General features: G+C 33.4%; 2 protein-coding genes across 2 annotated transcripts in view; both read right to left on the bottom strand.

The window, feature by feature from the left end:
- The window catches only part of LOC130238836 (ATP-binding cassette sub-family C member 3-like), a 64,723-nt gene extending 61,445 nt beyond the window's left edge, over nt 1–3,278 (bottom strand). Inside the window, 4 exon segments of the mRNA XM_056469952.1 lie at nt 902–963; nt 1,269–1,343; nt 1,345–1,395; nt 3,206–3,278. Of these exon segments, the coding sequence (XP_056325927.1) occupies nt 902–963; nt 1,269–1,343; nt 1,345–1,395; nt 3,206–3,223 (206 nt within the window). The 5' untranslated portion in view covers nt 3,224–3,278.
- A 2,138-nt stretch (nt 3,279–5,416) lies between these two features.
- LOC130238808 (multidrug resistance-associated protein 1-like) overlaps nt 5,417–21,551 on the bottom strand; it is a 69,481-nt gene continuing 53,346 nt past the window's right edge. The window contains 3 exon segments of the mRNA XM_056469922.1: nt 5,417–5,569; nt 19,967–20,113; nt 21,499–21,551. Coding sequence (XP_056325897.1) covers nt 5,417–5,569; nt 19,967–20,113; nt 21,499–21,551 — 353 coding nt within the window.

The following is a 21,551-nucleotide window of genomic DNA, read 5'->3' as shown; positions in this document are numbered from 1 at the left end:
TATAGTGAAAATTGTGAGAAATAAAGTGATATTTTGAGAAATATAGTGAAAATTGTGAGAATAAAGTGATATTTTGAGAAATAAAGTGAAAATTGTGCCAAAAATAAAGTGATATTTTGAGAAATAAAGTGAAAATTGTGAGAAATAAAGTGATATTTTGAGAAATAAAGTGAAAATTGTGAGAAATAAAAGTGATATTTGAGAAATATAGTGAAAATTGTGAGAATAAAGTGATATTTTAGAAATATAGTGAAAATTGTGAGAAATAAAGGTGATATTTTGAGAATATAGTGAAAATTGTGAGAAATAAAGTGATATTTTGAGAAATAAAGTGAAAATTGTGCCAAAATAAAGTGATATTGTGAGAATAAAGTGAAAATTGTGAGAAAATAAAGTGATATTTGAGAAATAAGTGATATTTTGAGAAATATAAGTGAAAATTGTGAGAAATAAAGTGATATTTGAGAAATAAAGTGGAAATGGTGAGAAATAAAGTGAGAAATAAAGTGGAAATTGTGAGAAATAAAGTGAGAAATAAAGTGGAAATTGTGAGAATAAAGTGAGAAATAAAGTGAGAATTCGGGGGGAAAACTGTGAGAATTGCAAAAATAAAACCAATAAATTGGTGAGAAATTAAGTGAGATTATTAGACAGCCATTAATGTTGCAGTAGTGTAATAAAGACGCTCTCCTGAAGAGAAATAACATTATAATAAGATTATAACACAATCAGCTGTATTTACAATTTTATTTGGTTTTATTTAAATAATTATTTGGCTTCAAATTTAAAATACAAAAACTTAAAAAGTAAATCTGATGTGTTATTTCATGAGGAACTCCTGTGATCAAGCAGGAAACGTTTGGCACTGATTCTGTCTGACACAAACACAAACACAACTCACCTGGTGAACCACCAGAAGGTCATTCTGGAGAGGAATCCAGCGCTGGTTTCTGGACACGCGTTCTGAACACACACACACACCACACACACACACACACTTCAGTGAGTTCTGACCTCTATAAAGTGATGATAATTCAATAATGCAAAAAGCGTGGAATTAAAGGAAGCAGATAACACTTAAACCACACACACTCTAACACACAAACACACTACACATACACACACTCATAAATGCATACACACACATGCACAAACATATGTATGCATACTGTAACACAGTGAATAACACACACAAACCCACACACACAATCACACACACACACACACACACACACACAACGCGCACACACACACACACTCTCTCTTACAGGGTCCGTGACGGCGCTGGAGAATAGAGGAGGCTTTTCATTGAAGCAGGACAGGATGAGTTCAAGCAGGGTAAAAACTGAAGTAAATGTAGAACGTGGTGAACCTCAGCTTGTCTTTGACCTCCTTCTGCAACACAGAGAACACTGCTTTACCCCAGTATCACATCACCCACCACACACACACGCTCGCTTGACCTGCAGCAGATCGTTTGACCATGTCTACATGCTAAATGCAGTGAGCTGCTGCCATGTGATTGGCTGATTAGACAGTGCGTTAACCAGCAGATAGACAGGTGTACCTAATAAAGGGCCAGTGAGTAGATTTTTATATATTAGAATATTTGATATGTTTGCCTTGACTGCAGCATAATTGGCTTTAATGCAGTAATAATATGATTTAAAGAGCATAATCAGATGGCATTTGCTGAGAGCGTGAGCGAGACTCATTAGAGCTGAAAACACACACATCTGTCTGCCGAGTTTATAAGTCTGTCTTGAAGCAGCTTTTAGGAACAACAGCAGCTTTATTCTCCATCTCTGTGTCAAACGCCTGTCCTCTGAACTCCACAGAGAAAAGCTCCAGATGTAGGTCAAAACATGCATGTGAAGAATAAAACAGATTTACTCATTCTGAAACTGACCAATGCACTGCTGCTGCGGCTGCTGCTGCTGCTGCTGTCAGGCCACTGACCCTTCTTGTTGTTTTGAAAAGATTACAGCAGGAGCAAGCCATATTTATGCATATTTAAGATTTTTATATATAGCATTGGAAAGTAAAAAAATTTAATAAATTAAATAAAATTCAACATTTTTTTGTAATTTAAAATATAAAATTTCATAATTAAATAATTATCAAATAAATAATTATGATTATATAATATATATATAATAAATTAATATTATTAAGTAATTTAATAATTAAATGAACAAAAAATAAAAAAATTAAATTAAAACTGAGTATACAAAATTAAAAAATACTACCTATTACTATAAAATTACTATAAAAATTGAATATCTAATATCTATCTATCTATATATATTTATAAAAATTATAATATTAATAAAAAAAACTAAAAATACTCAGCAAGACTAAACAAAATTCCAAAATAATTAATAAACCTATTAATAAAAATAAATAAATACATAAAAAGTAATAGATTAAAATAAATTAAATCAATCAATAGATTAAATAAAATAGAATAGAAAAATGCATAAAAATTAAAAACATAAAAAATGTAAAAAAAAATGCAAAAATACATTAAAAATTAAAAATTAAAATAAATCAAATTAAATAAAATTAATTAATTAATTTAAAAATTATTAATATAATTAATATTAAAAATAATATTAATGTAAATAAATAAATAAAAATGTTAAAATAATATTATTTAATTTAATTTAATTAATAATAAAATAATTAAAATAAATAAATAATTTAAAAAGAATAATATAATATAAATAAAATGTTTAGCATGTCAAAAAAATCATACAAACATTTAAAATTGTTTTTATATTCATTCAAAAATCTTAATATTTATATTATTCATATATATTATATATTTTTATATTTGATATATTTTATATTTCTTTTATACATACATAAATTATGAAATTAATGAAATACAATGTAATTTATTAATAATATAATAATAATAATATTTATAATATAAAATGTAATATATAATGTAGACTGTAAGCATAACATCTCAGATAAATGAGTGTAATGAGCAGAATATTTTACATTTCAAATAACTTTGCATTAAAAGTGTCTGTGAATGCTAAGTAACATATTCCATCTTCTAAGTCAGATGTCTTGTGTTGTTATAACCATAAGCAACATGTATGTGAAGAAATAAAGAGTGAACAAACATTACCAACATATGACAGAGTTAATTGATGAATGTAATGATAAAGTAAAGCAATGAAACTGCACTGACCTGTCTGTTTGCATGCATGATTTTGGAGCGGAACGGCACGATGGCGAAAACAACAGAAAGTGTCCAGAAAATGAAGAGCACCACCAGACGACTGCACTCCTTTCAGACGCTCAAACTGGATCAGGAAAGTGGCTAAAAGCTGCACAAACACACACACACACACACACACACACACACACACACACACACACACACACACACACAGATTTATTATTCACACACTGTACTGCATCTTTATATTATTAATTACTGAACTGCTACTTTATATTATTAACATACTGTACTGCATCTTTAACACTGAGAGATGGGGTTTAAGTTTATATACTTATTAGTATAAACAGAATTTAGCTTTAATATACTGTAGGCCAGTCATGCATTTATTAGGCTTATTTTTTAAGTCCAAAAATATAACAAAGCAAAACAAAACAAACAAAACAAAAATAAACAAATAAAAAATAATAAAACTAAAAAAATAAAGTAATATAATAATATTAAATAAGGTTTTTAAAATTTTTAATTAAAATTAAATTAAAAACATTAAAACAAAACAAAAAACAAACCTAATATTAATAATAATAATAATAATAATATGAATAATGCAAATAAAATATAAAAATAAAACCAAAAATAAAATAACTCAAAATATAAAAAATAAAATAAAACAATAAAAAAAACAAAACAAATAATATTAATAATAATAAATAATAATAATAATAATAATAATAAATAAAATGAATCAATACAAATAAAATAACTAATAATAAAAACAAAATAAAATAAAACAAATAATAAAATGTATAAAACAAAAACTAATAATAATAATAATAACTAAATAAAATAAATCATCAAAATAAATATAAAAGTAAAACCAAAATAAAAATAAAATAAAATAATAAAATATAAAAATACAACATTAAAACAAAACAAAAAACAAACAAATTAATAATGATAAATAACTAAATAAATAAATAAATAAAATGAATCAATAAATTTTTTTTAAAATTAAATCAATAATAAAATAAAATAAAATGAAACAAATATAAAAATGTATAAAACAAATAAACTAATGAATTTGAAATCTTACTGTACATATTTAATATCTGCTGTATACTGTATGACTGAAAGCACTCACCATGGTCATGCCAACTATTAAAGGAGTGACGAAATATATGGGAGGATTATTAACACCCTGATTCATCTGGTGAAACGCTGAAAACAGATCCGTCCAGCAGACGATCCCCAGAATCAGGCCCAGAACCTGCACACACAACACAAACAAACACACAAACACAGTCACACACAGTCACACGCACTCCTCATTCATATGTGATCACATTTCTCACTTTATGATAGAAATGATGGATAAAAAAATAATTAATAATAATATCAAATAAATAAAACTAAAAAATAAGATGCAATGATTCATAAAAAGAATCAAATAATTAATATTATAAAACTATTAATGAAAATAATAATATAAAAACAATAGATCATGCTTATGAAATAATAAACAATATGAACTAATAGATAAATATTAATTTAATATTAATAATATGAAACAATAGATAAATGATAAACGAAATAATGAATATTATGAAAATATTAATAAAAAACAATAGATAAATATAAATAAACTAATTAATAATATTAAACAAGTGATGAATAAGAATTAAAACAATTAATAGTATGAAAATATTAATGAAATAATAATTAAAACAATCGATAAATAATAATTTCACAATTAATAATATGAACAATAGATTAATTATAATGAAATAAATAATAAGAAGAAACCATAGATAAATGATAATGAAATAATTAATAATAATGAAATAATTAATAATAAGAAACCATAGATAAATAATAATGAAATTGATAATATGAAATAATTAATAATGATGAATAATTAATAATTATGAACTATAGACAAGTAATAATGAAATAATTCATATTAATAATGAACGACAGATATTAATAATGAAACAATAATGAAATAATTATTTATATAAAGGATAGCTGAATAATAATGAAGTAACGACTTATCTTAAATCATAGATAAATAATAGTGAAACAATTAATAATAATGAAATACTGACTAATCTGAAAGGATGGAGTCTTTATTAAGTCTATACAGTATATATAGAGAATGCTGATTGAATATATATACTGTATATATATTCTCTGACCGTCTGATTCTGTTGAGGATGGACATCATGATGTATCCGCGGTTGTTTCCTCCTCAGGTGTAGGATGTAGAGCGGCGCTGCAGCCCACAGGTAAACACACGGAGCCCCACGGTAAAACTGACATCTGGAAACATTCTGGCAGATCCGGCTGCTGCCCGTACAGCGTCAGGTTCAGTTCCTGAGCAGAAAAGAGGAGAAAATACACTCAATAATCAGCATTACATACACACTGGCAGAATGTTGGACCGGAAATGCAGGGATTATTTAAAAAAATTATGAATATTTATCATTTTAATAACAATAATAAATAAATATAATAATAAAAACAATTACACTTTAAAAAATATCAATTCAATTTAGAGTATTAGATACACTAATAGGGGAAATTAAATAGAAATATATATATATATATATATATATATATATATATATATATATATATATATATATATATATATCAAATTAAAAAACTTTGTAATATATATTACATATTATAATATATATTATATATTATATATAAAAATTACACTTTAAATAATATTAAATACAATTTATACACTGATTAAAATATAATGAAAACTTTATATATATATATATATATGATTTTAAAATGTTATGATATTATAATACCACAGTAATAAAGAAGGAATAAAATACAGCTACAAAATACAAAAATAAAATAAATATAATAATAATAATTATGATAATAATAAATAAATAAATAATATCATAATTTTATGTATATTATAATTATTGAATAATAATAATGTAAAAAATTATACTTTAAAGTAAATATAATTAAAAAAATAATATGCAGAAGATCATTATAGATACACTGATAGGAAAGGAAATAAAATTATGAATATTTATAAATATTAAATGATAATATTAAAAATAATTAAACTAAATAAATTTCTTTAAATGAACTCAAGATAAATAATGTAAACAAAAAATATTTTGCAAACAAAAAATTATAATAATAATAATAAATTTATACATAATAATAATAATAATTTATAATATTGAAATTCAAACACATAAAAAAACAACTTGTAATAAACATTTTAAAATAATGTTTTCAAGATATTAATGCATTTTATAATGTTTTATGTGTTTGAATTACTGTTAAAACATGATAAAAATCTAAATAATATCAAAATCCTAACTAAACACACACACACTGTATGTATTGAACATTCATATATCGGCTCTTTGTGTTTAAAGATAAAAGAAGTAGGCAGTAATAGCCATGTCACACACGCTCTGGAGACTTTTATAACACGCCACAATAAAAATCTTTTGTAAAACACCATGCATAATAATAAGCCTGGAGCAAACAAAAGTCCCTTCAATATTCCTGAGCGGCGCCAAAAGCTCTGCAGATTGCTCAGAGATGGAGAAAAGAGTGTGTTTGAACCAAACACCTGATTAAACACCACCACACACACCCAACAAACTCAGCTCATTATAACATCAATGAACTCCTTCATATCACGATATACTGTACAGCTAAAGACTACAGGCCCTATTAATACACCCAGCACAACAAGGCGCAATACTGTTTGGCGTTGCTATTTTCAGACCAGCACAACTCCTATTTTGCTGTTTTGCACCACGATGTTTAAATATCAAATCCATTGCCAACTTTGTGGACTCGTGTGTGGTGCTGGTCTATAAGGAGGTGTGTTAAGGCGCATTGTTGGAGTTATGAAGAACTGAAATAGACTGCGACACTGACCAACTAAAATCTGCTCTAAAGTCCAGCAGTGTGTTAGTTATGCGCCTATACAGGTCCAAATGCTTACACACTGCTGAATACACACAGGATGATCAGCAACACACAAAATCAATACAGATGAAAACAATTAAAGGATTAAAATGATCCAGAAATGATGACGCAAGGCGTCGTAATGTCACAGTACAGTTAAACAAGACTCAGCCAAGATGTGTGTGTGTGTGTGTGCGCTGTATTTGAAGTCCCTGTAATCAGTCCGTAACGATCCTCCTGTGTGTGTTTGCGTGTAATCAAACTGAAACAGGAGCAGCTGTGTGTGCAAGATGCATGACGGAAGTTGTAGTCCATATATGGGCAGATTTGTAGTTCTTTAGTGAACTGTGTGTTTACCAATAATCTGCATCCGCTAGATCGCTGGTGATCATAACAGTTTTATTTCGGCTAGAATAAAAGCAGCTTTTAATAGTTTTAAAGCCATTTTAAGCTCAATTTATTAGCCCCCTTCAGCAATATTAGTGTTGGATTGTCTCCAGAATAAACCACTGTTATACAATGACTTGCCTAATTACCTAACTTTACCCTAATTACCCTAGTGAAGCCTTTAAATGTCACGTTAAGCTGAATACTAGTCAATATCTAGTCTAATATTATGTGCGGTCATCCCATCCCATGGTTACATTGAAAAATAGTGGAAAAGTGTGGTGTTAGAGAGGAAAATTGCATTCTGTGTGAACAGCCCCTTAGAATGTTCATCAGCCAATCAGAATCAAGCACTGGAGAGTCACTATAGCATAATAAATGATGATGAATGAGCTCTGTAGTGAAGGTAATATTACTGGTGTGCGTGTGTGTGTGTGTGTGTGTGCGTGTGTGTTGATGAACTACAGTTCTTGGCCAGCTCTCGATGTGCCTGTTTTTATCTCAGCTCAGACCTTCAGATCACATGCACGTCTGTTTAAGGTCACATTTTGTTGTCATGTTCATGCACATTTCGCCCTGCGCTGGAGTTTCTAAGCACTTCAGTGTTTTTCCATCTGTTTACGCACTGATGATTGTGTCAAAGCTGATTTACAATATATGGAAGAACAAACAAAAAATAGATAAGAACAGTTAATCACACTTTACAATAAGGTTTCTTTAGTTCATGTATTTACTGTGAACTAATTATGAAGGATACTAGTACACGATGAGGAATATTTGTGGTGCGATATATTGACACAGAAATTGTTGCGATAAGCGATATTGTTGTCATTTTGAGATCATTTTAATCCACTGACAGTATACTGATGATCATAATAATGCAAATAGCCATAAACATTTTAAAATACGCATCATTCTTAACGTTAAGCTTCTATAATTAGATGTTAATAGGTAAATGTCCTATTAAATGTCCTATTAGGTAAATGTCCAATTATAAACGTTGACACCGGTGAGATAGAATGTAACTATCATAGTAAAATGGCTGTACGCTATTGGTGAAATTGTAAATATATATATATATATATTGCAATGGCAAAAATGATTGAGCTCACCTCCAAGTATTGCACGATAAGTCGATGTATTGATTATTGCGACAGGCCTACTCACACAGCATTTATTAATGATAGTTCAACATTTACTAATGCATTATAAACATCCAAATTCATGCTTGTTGTGATTTAATGTGAACTAGCAATGAACGACTAACATTTTCATTAACTAACATGAACAAATGCTGTAATAAATGTATTGCTTGTGGTTTGTTCATGATAGTAAACACATTAACTAACATTAACTAACACAGCCGTATTGTAAAGTGACGCCAAATATTTTATTCAAAATATGAGGGCAGGTAGAAGTCTCATCCAGATGAATATTTGGTCTATTATTTATTGCAACATTCCAAGTCCTTGTTAACATGTAATGCTTTATAAGTATATTAAGTACAAATTGTACTGTTCATTATATCAACACGCATCCAGCCACATTAGATTACTCACATTTGTTCTTGTTCAAGAATCTGAACTATGTCTCAGTAGGACATATACAGTAGAAGATGAAACTATTAGTGCTTCTGTCAACTTGTAATTGTTTTTCAAAGCAAGTAAACTTAACTTCCTATTATATTTTTCTTCTGGAGTAAGTCTTATTTCTTTAAGTAAAAAAAATGTGTGTGTGTGTGTATATATATATTAAACCTGTTAAGCAATTATTTTTGATTGGCAAAAGAAGGAACCACTGTTGTCCAATAACTTGCCGAATGAACCTAATTAAGCTTTTAAATGGCTATTAATATAATAATAATGTTAAATATAATAATAATAATGTTAAATAATAATAATATTAATAATAATTTTAAACAATAATAATAATAATATAATAATAATAATAATGTTAATAATAATAATATAATAATGTTAAATAATAATAATAATAAATAAAATTATAATAATAATAATAATAATGTTAAATAATAATCATAATGTTAAATAATAATAATAATAATAATAATAATGTTAAATAATAATAATTAATAATGTTAATAATAATAATAATAATAATGTTAAATAATTATAATAATGTTAAATAATAATAATAATGTTAAATAATAATAATAATAATAATAATAATGTTAAATAATATAATAATAATGTTAAATAATAATGTTAATATAATAATAATAATAATATAATAATAATAATAATAATAAAATATAATAATAATAAAATAATAATAATAATGTTAAATAATAAAACCTTAATTAATACTGAAACTAATTGGGAAACAAACACTGCTATTTCTACACACTGTAATAAAGCCTGCTTTGTTGCACTGCTGTGTTTACTGGATGTTCATTATCAGTAAATCAATGCAAAGTTCTTCTCACGTCTCTTTCCTTGTAAATAAAACTGAAAATAAACTTCACTGTGAGCATATCAGGGCCTTCGATCAATCAAGACCAGCATGAAATAATCTGATAATGTTTACAGAGTTTCATTTCACATCTTATAAATCTGTATGTTTTTATACAATCTGTAATAAATATTCACGAAACTCATCTTCAGGCTGATACATGTTACTTTTTTGGTATATATCAGGTAAAAAATGTACATGGGCAACTAATAATAATATAGAATAAATATAATGCACGATCATTAATATGCATAAGTCACTTTGCATAACACTGTCAGGTGAACAATACAGAAAAATCACATGCATAATGAGAAATGTAACTGTACCTTTGCTTTTTTGTGCTACACTGCAAATTTTATTTACCTTACTTAGAGTTTTAGTCTTGTTTTATAGTCCAAATATCTAAACACTCTTAAATTAAGAAGCATTTTCTGCACAAGCAAAAAATATAGTCGTGTTTTCAGCAAAAATGAGTCAAAATGAAGCGAGTTTTTCCTTAAAACAAGCTAAATAATCTGCAGTAAAAATCGAAGAAAAAACATTTGCAGTGTCGCATGCGTAAAAAGCGCGTATGTTTGTCATTATGCATATACATTATGCATAAAAATGTCATTAGCTGTATTGTTCACCTGACAGTTTTATGCAAAGAGACTTATGCATATTAATGAACGTGCATTACATTTATTCTATTATTAGCAGTAGTTTTGAAGGCGGCACGGTGGCTCAGTGGTTAGCACTGTGGCCTCACAGTAAGAAGGTCGCTGGTTCGGGTCACGGCTGGTTCAGTTGGCGTTTCTGTGTGGAGTTTGCATGTTCTCCCCGTGTTGGCGTGGGTTTCAATTGATGAACTAAATTGGCCGTAGTGTATGAGTGTGTGTGAATGAGTGTGTATGGGTGTTTCCCAGTACTGGGTTGCAGCTAGAAGGGCATTCGCTGTGTAAAACATATGCTGAAATAGTTGCTGGTTCATTCCGCTGTGGCAATCCCTGATGAATAAAGGGCACTAAGCCGAAGGAGAATGAATGAATGAATGAAAATGCAAAACAAACGTAACGTGGAGGGAATAATAATAGTGATATCTGCTGCAATTAAAAATACAGGCTTCCCTAAATTTAGTGCCGTTTGCGTTAAATTCAGCAATCACAGAAGCATGGAGATTCATCTCTGTAATCATTGAATGTTAGTGAATTTCACATTTGCTTTAGAGTAGGAACCCTGCTGTTTCACCTCAGTTATCCAAACACAGAGATATGAAGCGTTACAATAATATATGTTCCTGCTCCAGCAGCTGAAATCTCACCATATTGGGTGTTTCTCCCTGACAGGACTCTGAGGAGTGTTGTGCTGATTCTGGCTCTCGGTGAGCAGTTCGTTTAGTATGAAACGCCTCAGATTTAGTGTCTATTGTACAGAAACCACATTCTCACCTCTCACCCCTTTTCATGTCAGCGCTCGACTTTTCTGTGGATTGTTAAAGGATTTCAGTGTTTAATGACGAGGGTGTGTGTTTACTTTTATTACGATTGCAGGAAAAGCATATTAAAGTGTAAATATAGTCTACTTAATGGCCTATGGAGAAATGAAATGTCAACATGTGAGTTTAAAGCACACCTATTATCCGGAAATCCCTTTAATAAGGGGTTGTGTGTGAGCAGTGTGTGAATATCTCCAGCCTCTAATGCTAAACATGAATTAATTCTATTTATTACAATCAGACTTGATAAGGAAACACTTTGATTGACATTCCCTTAAGAGGATTCTAGATGTGGAGTTTTAGATGAACAGGAGCGACATAGACTGACAGAAGACTGAAGCACACATGCACACCTGACCAGCACTGACACACACACACTGCTGTTTTACATCTGTCACTATGCTGACAACATGCATTTGTGGCTCCGCCTTTCTCTATAAAGTGCACAATCTCATTTGCATTTAAAGCGACAGTCACCAAGACGCCATAATTAGGATCAAACCCTGAAAGGTTGAGCTTCAGAGAGCTGGAGAACATTATCTGTGTGGTTTACTGAGCTCAAACTGAAACACACACACACTCTAGAGACAGCAGAGATGCATTCAACCCACGGTTATTCTGAAAATGTAGTCCCGCGGACGTTTCTGGAGACCGCGAATTATGTAGCCGGAGGTACGTACGGCTGTATTTCGGTTTTTAAGCGAATGCTACAGGGCGGTGTGACGCCGTTCCCTTTCGCGCTTGCCGGCTGACCGCTTACCACCCTGTGGAGGGCTTTCCCGCCGCAACCAGTTTGTCGGGTTAGCTCCTCATGTACGTCGGCGGACTTCAGACGCAGAGAGGAGTTGATGACGACGACGACCAGGTTCGAGTCCGGGGAGTTCATAACAGGCTGAGAATGTAGTAAAATCCGAAACGTGGTAATAATTTAGATGAGGGATTTCATTTTTCTGGACATCTTTTCTTTTTTTTGTAAATTATTGGTTGGGTTTAGGGAAGTAAGTGGGCGGGCGGGTCAATCGGTAAAACTGCTTGGGTTGAAGGAAAGGAGGAGGGTGGGTCGGCCAGTCAATCATTCAGCCAGTCGGACAGACGAACGGTCATTTGACAGTGGCCTCTTGTGAGTTTACGCGAGAATGGCGCGGGCGCATACGGCGCGGGCGCATACGGCGCGGGCGCATACGGCACGGGCGCAAATGGCGCTCGCGAGAGACGTTCGAGATGCGAAAAAGTGCGCACAGCAGCCTCTTGCGGATTTGCGAAAACAAAAACTGCACAAATACGTACCTTTCGCAGTCTCCAGACACGTCCGCCAGACTACGTTTTCAGAATGAGCCTGGGATGGATGAATTTAATTTATGTAAAAGTTGCAGAATAGGTCTCTTTTAAATAAAGTTTTAGAGAACAGATATATTTATGAATGACACAACAGTAAACTTATACTGAGCTAAAAACTAATGCTTTTAATTTTCCATAATGGCTTTGTTTTTTGCTTTAAGGCAAGTTAAATAAACAGGTTAAAACTAGGGATGTCCAGATCCGATCATGTGATCGAAAATCGTCCTCAAACAGCGGTGTATGTAGACTCGATCGGAATCGGATGTTACCTCCCGATCAGGACTCGAATATATATGTATTTATACAGTATATTGTCATTATTTTAACACATTTATGGTTATGCAAAGAGTTAGACCTCTTGCTTGACTTCACACAGGAACAGCAGCGCGTGCAGCATGACATCACTTTGTTGCAGAGATGCTATTGGTTAAATGCTGGCAAAGTAGAACACAGAAGTAGCTTGAAGCGGAGAGCGCGAGTATGAGGTAAAGTCTAGAGGGGATACAGCTGCGGATATGCACATCAATATAGCATCATGTTTGTGACACTATATAACAATAGTTAATATTTTTACAGTACTGTGGCAGTTGAGTTTTGGGTTATGGTAGGGGTAGATGTTAATAAAATACAATTAATTAGAAGTTTAATAAAAAATCTAAATAATTCTCGTTAACTTCTGGCCGCTACCATATCTGATCTAGCAACAACCTGAGTATGTCTGCGCTCTGGAGGTAGTATAAAGTTGATGACGACAACATAGCCATAGCAAACTATGAGATGTGTGAACTTGGGATTGCCTGCTGGGTGTTTTAAGTTGAAGTGCTGTTTGTTTTTATATTAGATTTTTAAATTTACTGTTGGACGACGCAGTGGCACAGTAGGTAGTGCTGTCGCCTCACACTAAGAAGGTCGCTGGTTTGAGTCCCGGCTGAGTCAATTGGCATTTTTGTGTGGAGTTTGCATGTTATCCCCACGATCGCGTGGGTTTCCTCCCGGTTTCCCCCACAGTCCAAACACATGCGCTATAGGGGAATTGGGTAGGCTAAATTGTCTGTAGTGTATGTGTGTGAATGAGTGTGTATGGGTGTTTCCCAGTGATGGGTTGCAGCTGGAAGGGCATCCGCTGCATAAAACATATGCTGGATAAGTTGGCGATTCATTCCGCTGTGGCGACCGCAGATAGATAAGGCCGAAAAGAAAATAAATGAATGAATATTTACTGTTGCACTAAAGTCCAAAAGTGAAGAATTGATGTTATTTAATACGTGATTGTTCAAGCTCACTCACAGAAGCGCTCTGTTTGTTCACAGAGTTGAACGAATGGTAAAATAAGGTGAATTAAATAAAAATAAAGAACATCCTGGATCGGTTTCTTCGTTCTTATTTATTCTTTTTATGTATTATAGAAGTATCAGATCTGGTTTCGGTAGATCCTCAAAATCAAATGACTCGGATGGCAAAAAACAGATCGGGACATCCCTATTAAAACCCCTAATTTTTCACTTAATCCATATAAAATGCACTTTGAATGAAAGACACCGTAGTTTTGCTTTTCTTGACCTCTCGATAAAGTGCTCAGCACTGCATTCTTGCCTGACCTTTGAGCATAGTGTATATATAATCCCATTATACGTCCAAACAAGCTTAAACAAAAATGCAAGCAAGAAAATCTCCTTTCACATGTGTTTTACCCTCAGCTGTGTTTATTTATGATGCTTCATATCCTCAAGCTTTGTCTACATTACACTGAAAAATGACACTTTCAACCAACATAAATAAATGACTGCTGTGTTTCAGCTGAAATGTCCAAGTTTAACTTAACTTTGCTTCAAACTTTAAAATGTAATTGAATCTAAATCAATAATATGTACTGTGGTCAAGAATACAACCACAAAAATAAGCGTATCATATAGAGACATTATTATTATTTATAACAACAATTATTTATTTTTTACTTTGGTACGATGTAGATTTTTTATTAAGGATAAAACTGCTGGTCTACTTTGAGGAAAACTAATGCTTTTAGTTCTTCATAGTGGGTTCATTTTGTTTGCTTTAAATCCTCTTCTGTAAGCTGTTTGGACAGAGCTATGTGTAGTTTAGTGTGTCCACAGTCCTACTGGGGGAATAGAAACACAATAAGTCTCTTTTGTTAATCTCCTGACGTTAAAATAGGATCCAAATCACTCCCATTTTGAGGCCCACCGCAACATGACGTAGGAGTGCGTTTTTCCCGCCCACCGAATTGATTGACAGCCGCGTATTAACATGTCTCTGTGTAACGCGTATAATCATATCAACAAGACAGGACGTGTGCAAAGCAACCGGGATTAAAAGCTCTGTTCAGCTCTCTGTGATCATCAATCATCATCAAATGTGATCAAGAGTGAGTTTTACAAGTTTAACACGTGTTTAAATCAGAGCATGTGCGTAATAAAGACGTTCATCTCCACATCCGTGTGTCAGTACAATTATAAAAGAAGACGCTTTAATCCCAGTTTGTGGAGGTTAAATCAGGTTTATTTTGTACATTAACATAACGGATACCCATACAGCAGTGGAGATTATCCTGTATCCTGTCACATTTGCGTGCAAAAACAGTGCAAATTTAAACGTGCGCGCTGTATGTGTGTGAACTTTGTAACAACATTGTGTGTGACTTATCGTTGCAGAAAGGCTTGAATTAACTCCACAACAAATACATCAAATAATCATTGGGACAGTTCTTACTGTAGTATTTCTCACAGACGTTACGTGAGATCTGCTTCCTTTATGTCTGTCACTGTGCTGTTTATCTGATGCAGCAGGAGACGCACTCTGACAGGCAATGTCACGATCACCAGCGAACGTAACTTCATAGATCGCTGGATCTCTCACACACAAAAACGTATTGACTACAAATCCACCATTTCTGGACTACATTTTCATACATGCACTTCGCTCACACACACACACACACATGCTTCCTCATTCTGACTGATTGTCAAAGACTGATTACACAGCACACTCACTCATTCACATTGCCGAGTCTTGTTTTCTGTTCTAGTGACAATTCAACGCGTGTTTCCTTGTCTTGTTTTCCCGTGTATTTACCTCGCCTTGTTTATTTAGTTATCCCTGTCTGCCGCCTGCCTTCCGACATTTCCCCTGATCCTTTGACTGCGATTTTTGACTGCCTTCATACATCTGTTTGCCTTCATACATCTGTTTGCACCTGTGTTGACCATTGACTGCCTGACTGCCGAATAAAACCTGCATGTAGATCCTCACCTCAGTTGTCTCTGTCATTCCCCGTGTTACAGGCACGTGGGAACGGTGGATGAGGAGAACTAGCACAGGCAATAAAAATAAATATAAATAAATAAATAAATATGAATATTATAAATAAATTATTATTATTATTATTATTATTATTATAATAATAAATAATCTGATGGGAATCTGAGCTGAAACTTTACAGACACATTCTGGAGACACAAAAGACTTCTCTTAAATCTTGAAAAGGGGGTAAATATGTGCCGTTTTTACCCCAAATACATATAATCCAACACTCAATTATATATAATAAACAATTACTTGGGCTGTTCGTTCCAACTATTTATTTAAAATAAGTTGCAACAACACATTTCTTGATTTTTTTGGGGGACTACTCAATTCTTTTATGCTCAATCCACTTAAATTTGCAAAAACTATGAAGTTAACTTAATTCCTTCATGTTATCTCAACACAAATCACTTCCCTTTCTTCAATGCAGTGCAGTAGTGTATGTGTGTAATAGGATATGAGTGTGTTCAGCAGTTCAGGAAAGACCCGAACATGTACACGCTGTAGGAATGTCCCTGGTCTGGTTTGCTGGAGGTGTGTTTCAAAGCGGACAGAGATAAACAGAGGAGTTTAAAGCAGACGCTGAACTCTGAAACAACCCATCTGGAGGAGGACGTAAAGCAGAAACACACACTTAATCCCTCCAGACTGAAAGAATCATCAGTACAAACACACACACACACACACACTCCAGATTTGATCGCTTCTGTGAGCTGTGCTTGAAGCAGGACTGGCACAAGATCTACTGAAATCAAAAACATGCTTCTTAAAAGCTTCTTTGGACATAGTGAAAAGTTATACTTAGAACCGTAGCGTCCTGCAGAACCTTTTAATGAAATTCTTGATTCTGATTGGCTGAAAGTTGTGAAGGAAAATCACATATTCTATAATTGGTGGACATTCTTGATTCTGATTGGTTGGAAGCTGTGTAGTAAATTGGCTTATTCCCAATCTGTTGAAGTTCTTGATTCTGATTGGCTGGAAGCTTAGCATTAAAAATCAATTATCCAGTCTGTTGGGACTTTTGATCCTGAATGGTCGGAAGATGTGTAGTTAAATTAAGTATTCTTAACTCTGATTGGCTGGAAGCTGTTTAATAAAATGACTTATCCTGATTGGTTGAAATTCTTGATTCTGATTGGCTGGAAGATGTGAGGTGAAATCACATATTCTATAATTGGCGGAAATTCTTGATTCTGATTGGTTGGAAGCTATGCATATATTCACCGATACATGGTCTGTTGAAAAATGCTTGATTCTGATTGGCTGGAAGATGTGCAATAAAATCACTAATACATTCTCTTCGGAAATTCTTGATTCTGATTGGTTGAAAGATATTTAATTTAATTGCGTACTTCACTGTCTGTTGAGATTCTTGACTCTGATTGGCTGGAGGCTGTCCAATACAATGGCTTATTCCTGATTGGTTGAAATTCTTAATTCTGATTGGCTGGAATCTGTGCTATAAAATCACTTCATCTATATTTGGTGGACATTCTTGATTCTGATTGGCTGGAAGCTATGCAATATAATCACTAATACATTGTCTGTTTAAAAATTCTTGATTCTGATTGGCTGGAAGCTGTGTAGTAAAATGGCTTATTCAGAATCTGTTGAAGTTCTTGATTCTGATTGGTTAGAAGATGTGTAATTAAATCGCGTATTCTATTGTCTCTTGTGTTTCTTAACTCTGATTGGCTGGAAGCTGTCAAATAAAATGGCTTATTCCTGATTGGTTGAAATTCTTGATTCTGATTGGCTGGAAGATGTGAGGTGAAATCACATATTCTATAATTGGTGGAAATTCTTGATTCTGATTGGTTGGAAGCTATGCAATATAATCACCGATACATGGTCTGTTGAAAAATGCTTGATTCTGATTGGCTGGAAGATGTGCAATAAAATCACTAATACATTCTCTTCGGAAATTCCTGATTCTGATTGGCTGAAAGCTGTGCAATAAAATGGCTTATTCAATGATCTGCTGAATTTTCAGACTTCAGAGTCTTTATAATGTGTTTGCAGTGATGGAGTGATGAATTCTCAGAATCGCCTTTGCACAGAACTCCAAAAAATTAACAAACCATTGACTAATTTTATAATAACCCAACTAAACATCATCATTTCAGTTAGGGTTTACTTTAAAGTGCTTTAATATGTGATTTAACACTGAAATCACGCAGTCTGCATTGTTTGCATGTTTCCCTGTGCCAGCTTTTTAAGATGTATCGTTGATTGGGTTGTTTGACCTGCGTTTGCCCTCCTACACGTATACAGCCAAAGTGACGACAGAGAGACGGCAGCTGTGTTTATATTAGAGAGAAACGCTGCTCATCTGCTCTCAACACATCACAGCTCTGCTTTTGGGTTAAAGTGACTTATTAAAACCGTCCATGTTTGCAGACACACCAAAAGGTCCTTTAATACACTGCAAAAGATCACTTTCTTCCATTCGAGAGTTTATTCCAGACCTGAAATAATCTGATATGTAGGACAGTGTTTAAGGTTATCTTATGAACGTGTGTGTTTTTATGCAAACTGCAATAAATGTTCACTAAACTAATCCTCAGACTGATATATCAGTTTTCCTTTTAGGTGTATATCTCAGGTAAAACTACTACTATTTATTCGTTCATTCATTCTCCTTCGGCTTTCTCACTTTATTCATCAGGGATCGTCACAGCAGAATGAACCACCAACTATTCCAGCATATGTTTTACACAGTTGATGCCCTTCCAGCTGCGACTCACTGGCCACTTTATTAGGTACACCTGTCCAACTGCTCGTTAATGCAAATTTCTAATCAGCCAATCACATGGCAGCAGCTCAATGCATTTAGGCATGTAGACATGGTCAAGACGATCTGCTGCAGGTCAAAGCGAGCATCAGAATGGGGAAGAAAGGGGATTTAAGTGACTATGAACGTGGCATGGTTGTTGGTGCCAGACGGGCTGCTCTGAGTATTTCAGAAACTGCTGATCTACTGGGATTTTCACGCACAACCATCTCTAGGGTTTACAGAGAATGGTCCGACAAAGAGGAAATATCCAGTGAGCGGCAGTTCTGTGGGCGCAAATGCCTTGTTGGTGCCAGAGGTCAGAGGAGAATGGCCAGACTGGTTCCAGCTGATAGAAAGGCAACAGTAACTCAAGTAAGCACTCGTTACAACCGAGGTCTGCAGAAGAGCATCTCTGAACACACAACACGTCCAACCTTGAGGCGGATGGGCTACAGCAGCAGAAGACCACACCGGGTGCCGCTCCTGTCAGCTAAGAACAGGAAACTGAGGCTACAATTCACACAGGCTCACCAAAACTGGACAATAGAAGATTGGAGAAACGTTGCCTGGTCTGATGAGTCTCCATTTCGAGTGTTAAGAAGTGGGTCATTATAGAATATAGAAACAAAGAAACAAACGAACCTGAACAACATCCATTTATTTATTCATCTTCCTTCAGCTTAGTCCCTTATTCATCAGGGGTCGCCACAGCGGAATGAACCGCCAACTATTCCAGCATTTATTTTACACAGCGGATGCACTCCAGTACTGGAAAACCCATACCACTCATTCACACACACACTCATACACTACAGCCAATTTAGTTCAACAATTCCCCTATAGCGCATGTGTTTGGACTGAACCGGAGCACCCGGAGGAAACCCACGCCAACACGGGGAGAACATGCACACACAGAACGCCAACTGACCCAGCCGGGATTCGAACTAATGAGCTTCTTGCTGTGAGGACATAGTGCTAACCACTGAGCCACCATGTCGCTCATATCCATATAGACATTCTAGCGAGTGTTCACCTGTACGATGCTGCTGATGACCTGAGGAAGCATGTTCAATGGAAACCTCAGGATGTTGAACAGAGACAGCGACACAAAGGCCTTTTCTGCATCCAGCACGTTTTTCTCATCCACATTCACGAACACTGCGAATGAGGTCAACGCCACCTGGAACACAACAAACACAAAGCAATCACCTATTATGCGGAAATCAGTTTGATAATTCACACTGGAAACATGCTTATTCACACTAGAAACATGTTAACAACATGCTAATTCTTACAAAAATGCCCATTCATACTAGAAACATGCTAATTCATTTTAGAAACATGCTAATTTATACATGAAACATGCTTACAACATCCTAATTCATACTGGAAACATGCTAATTCATTTTATAAACATGTTATTTCATTTCAGAAACATGCTAATTTATACATGAAACATGCTTACAACATCCTAATTCATACTGGAAATATGCTAGCAACATACATACTAAAGCCATGCTAACAACATCCTAATTCATACTAGAAACTGCTAATTCTTACTAGAAACATGTGGTAACACACTAGAAACATGTTAATTCATACTAGAAACATGTTAGCAACATACAGTAATACTGGAAATATGCTAACACCATGCTAATACATAATAAAGTCATAATGACAACATGCTAATTCATACAAAAATGCTAATTCATACTAGAAGCATAATTCATACAATAAACATGCAAGCAATGTGCTAATTAATACTAGTAACATGCTAGCAACATACTAATTTATACTAGAAACATTAGCTAAATGCTAACACACACTAAAGCTATGCCAATGTGCTAAAGACAAATGCAAATTCATGCTAGAAACATGTTAATCCATGTAAAAAATGCTAGCCACATACTAATTCCTACTGGAAACATGCAAGCAACATGCTAATCCTACTGGTGACAAGCTAGCAACATACTAATATTGGAAACATGCTAAAACATGCTAATTCACACTAAAAACATGTTAATTCATACTAGAAACATGCTAATTCACACTAGAAACATGTTAATTCATAGTAGAAACATGCCAATTCACACTAGAAACATGTTGATTTATACTAGAAACATGCCAGAAACATGCTAATTCCTACTGGAAATGTGCTAGCAACATGCTAATTCTGGAAACATGGTAAAACATGCTAATACTTACTACATTTATGCTAATAACTTGTTAATTCACACTATTTAAATGTTAATTCATACTAAAAACATGCTAGCAACATAATAATTCATACTACCAACATTCTAATTCCTACTGGAAAAATGATAGTAACATACATGCTAAAGTCATGCTAAAAACATGCTAATTCATATTAGAAAAATGCTAATTCATACTAGAAACTTGACAGCAATGTGGTAATTCACACTAGAAGTATGCTAATTCAGACTAGAAACATGCTAATTCACACTAGAAACATGCTAGCAATGAGATAATTCATACAAAAAGCATTACTAGCAACATGCTAAATGATGCTAGCTGCATTGAGGCAATATGAGGAAGGTTATTCACCAGGAATGGAGCGCTGGTCCAGGCCATGGTGGACAGAGCACTGAGATACGCCG

The sequence above is a fragment of the Danio aesculapii genome, chromosome 12, assembly GCF_903798145.1.
Source record: "Danio aesculapii chromosome 12, fDanAes4.1, whole genome shotgun sequence".
Classification (NCBI taxonomy): domain Eukaryota; kingdom Metazoa; phylum Chordata; class Actinopteri; order Cypriniformes; family Danionidae; genus Danio; species Danio aesculapii.
The sequence above is the reverse complement of the archived record's forward strand: the minus strand, read 5'-3'. Positions and strand labels throughout refer to the sequence as shown.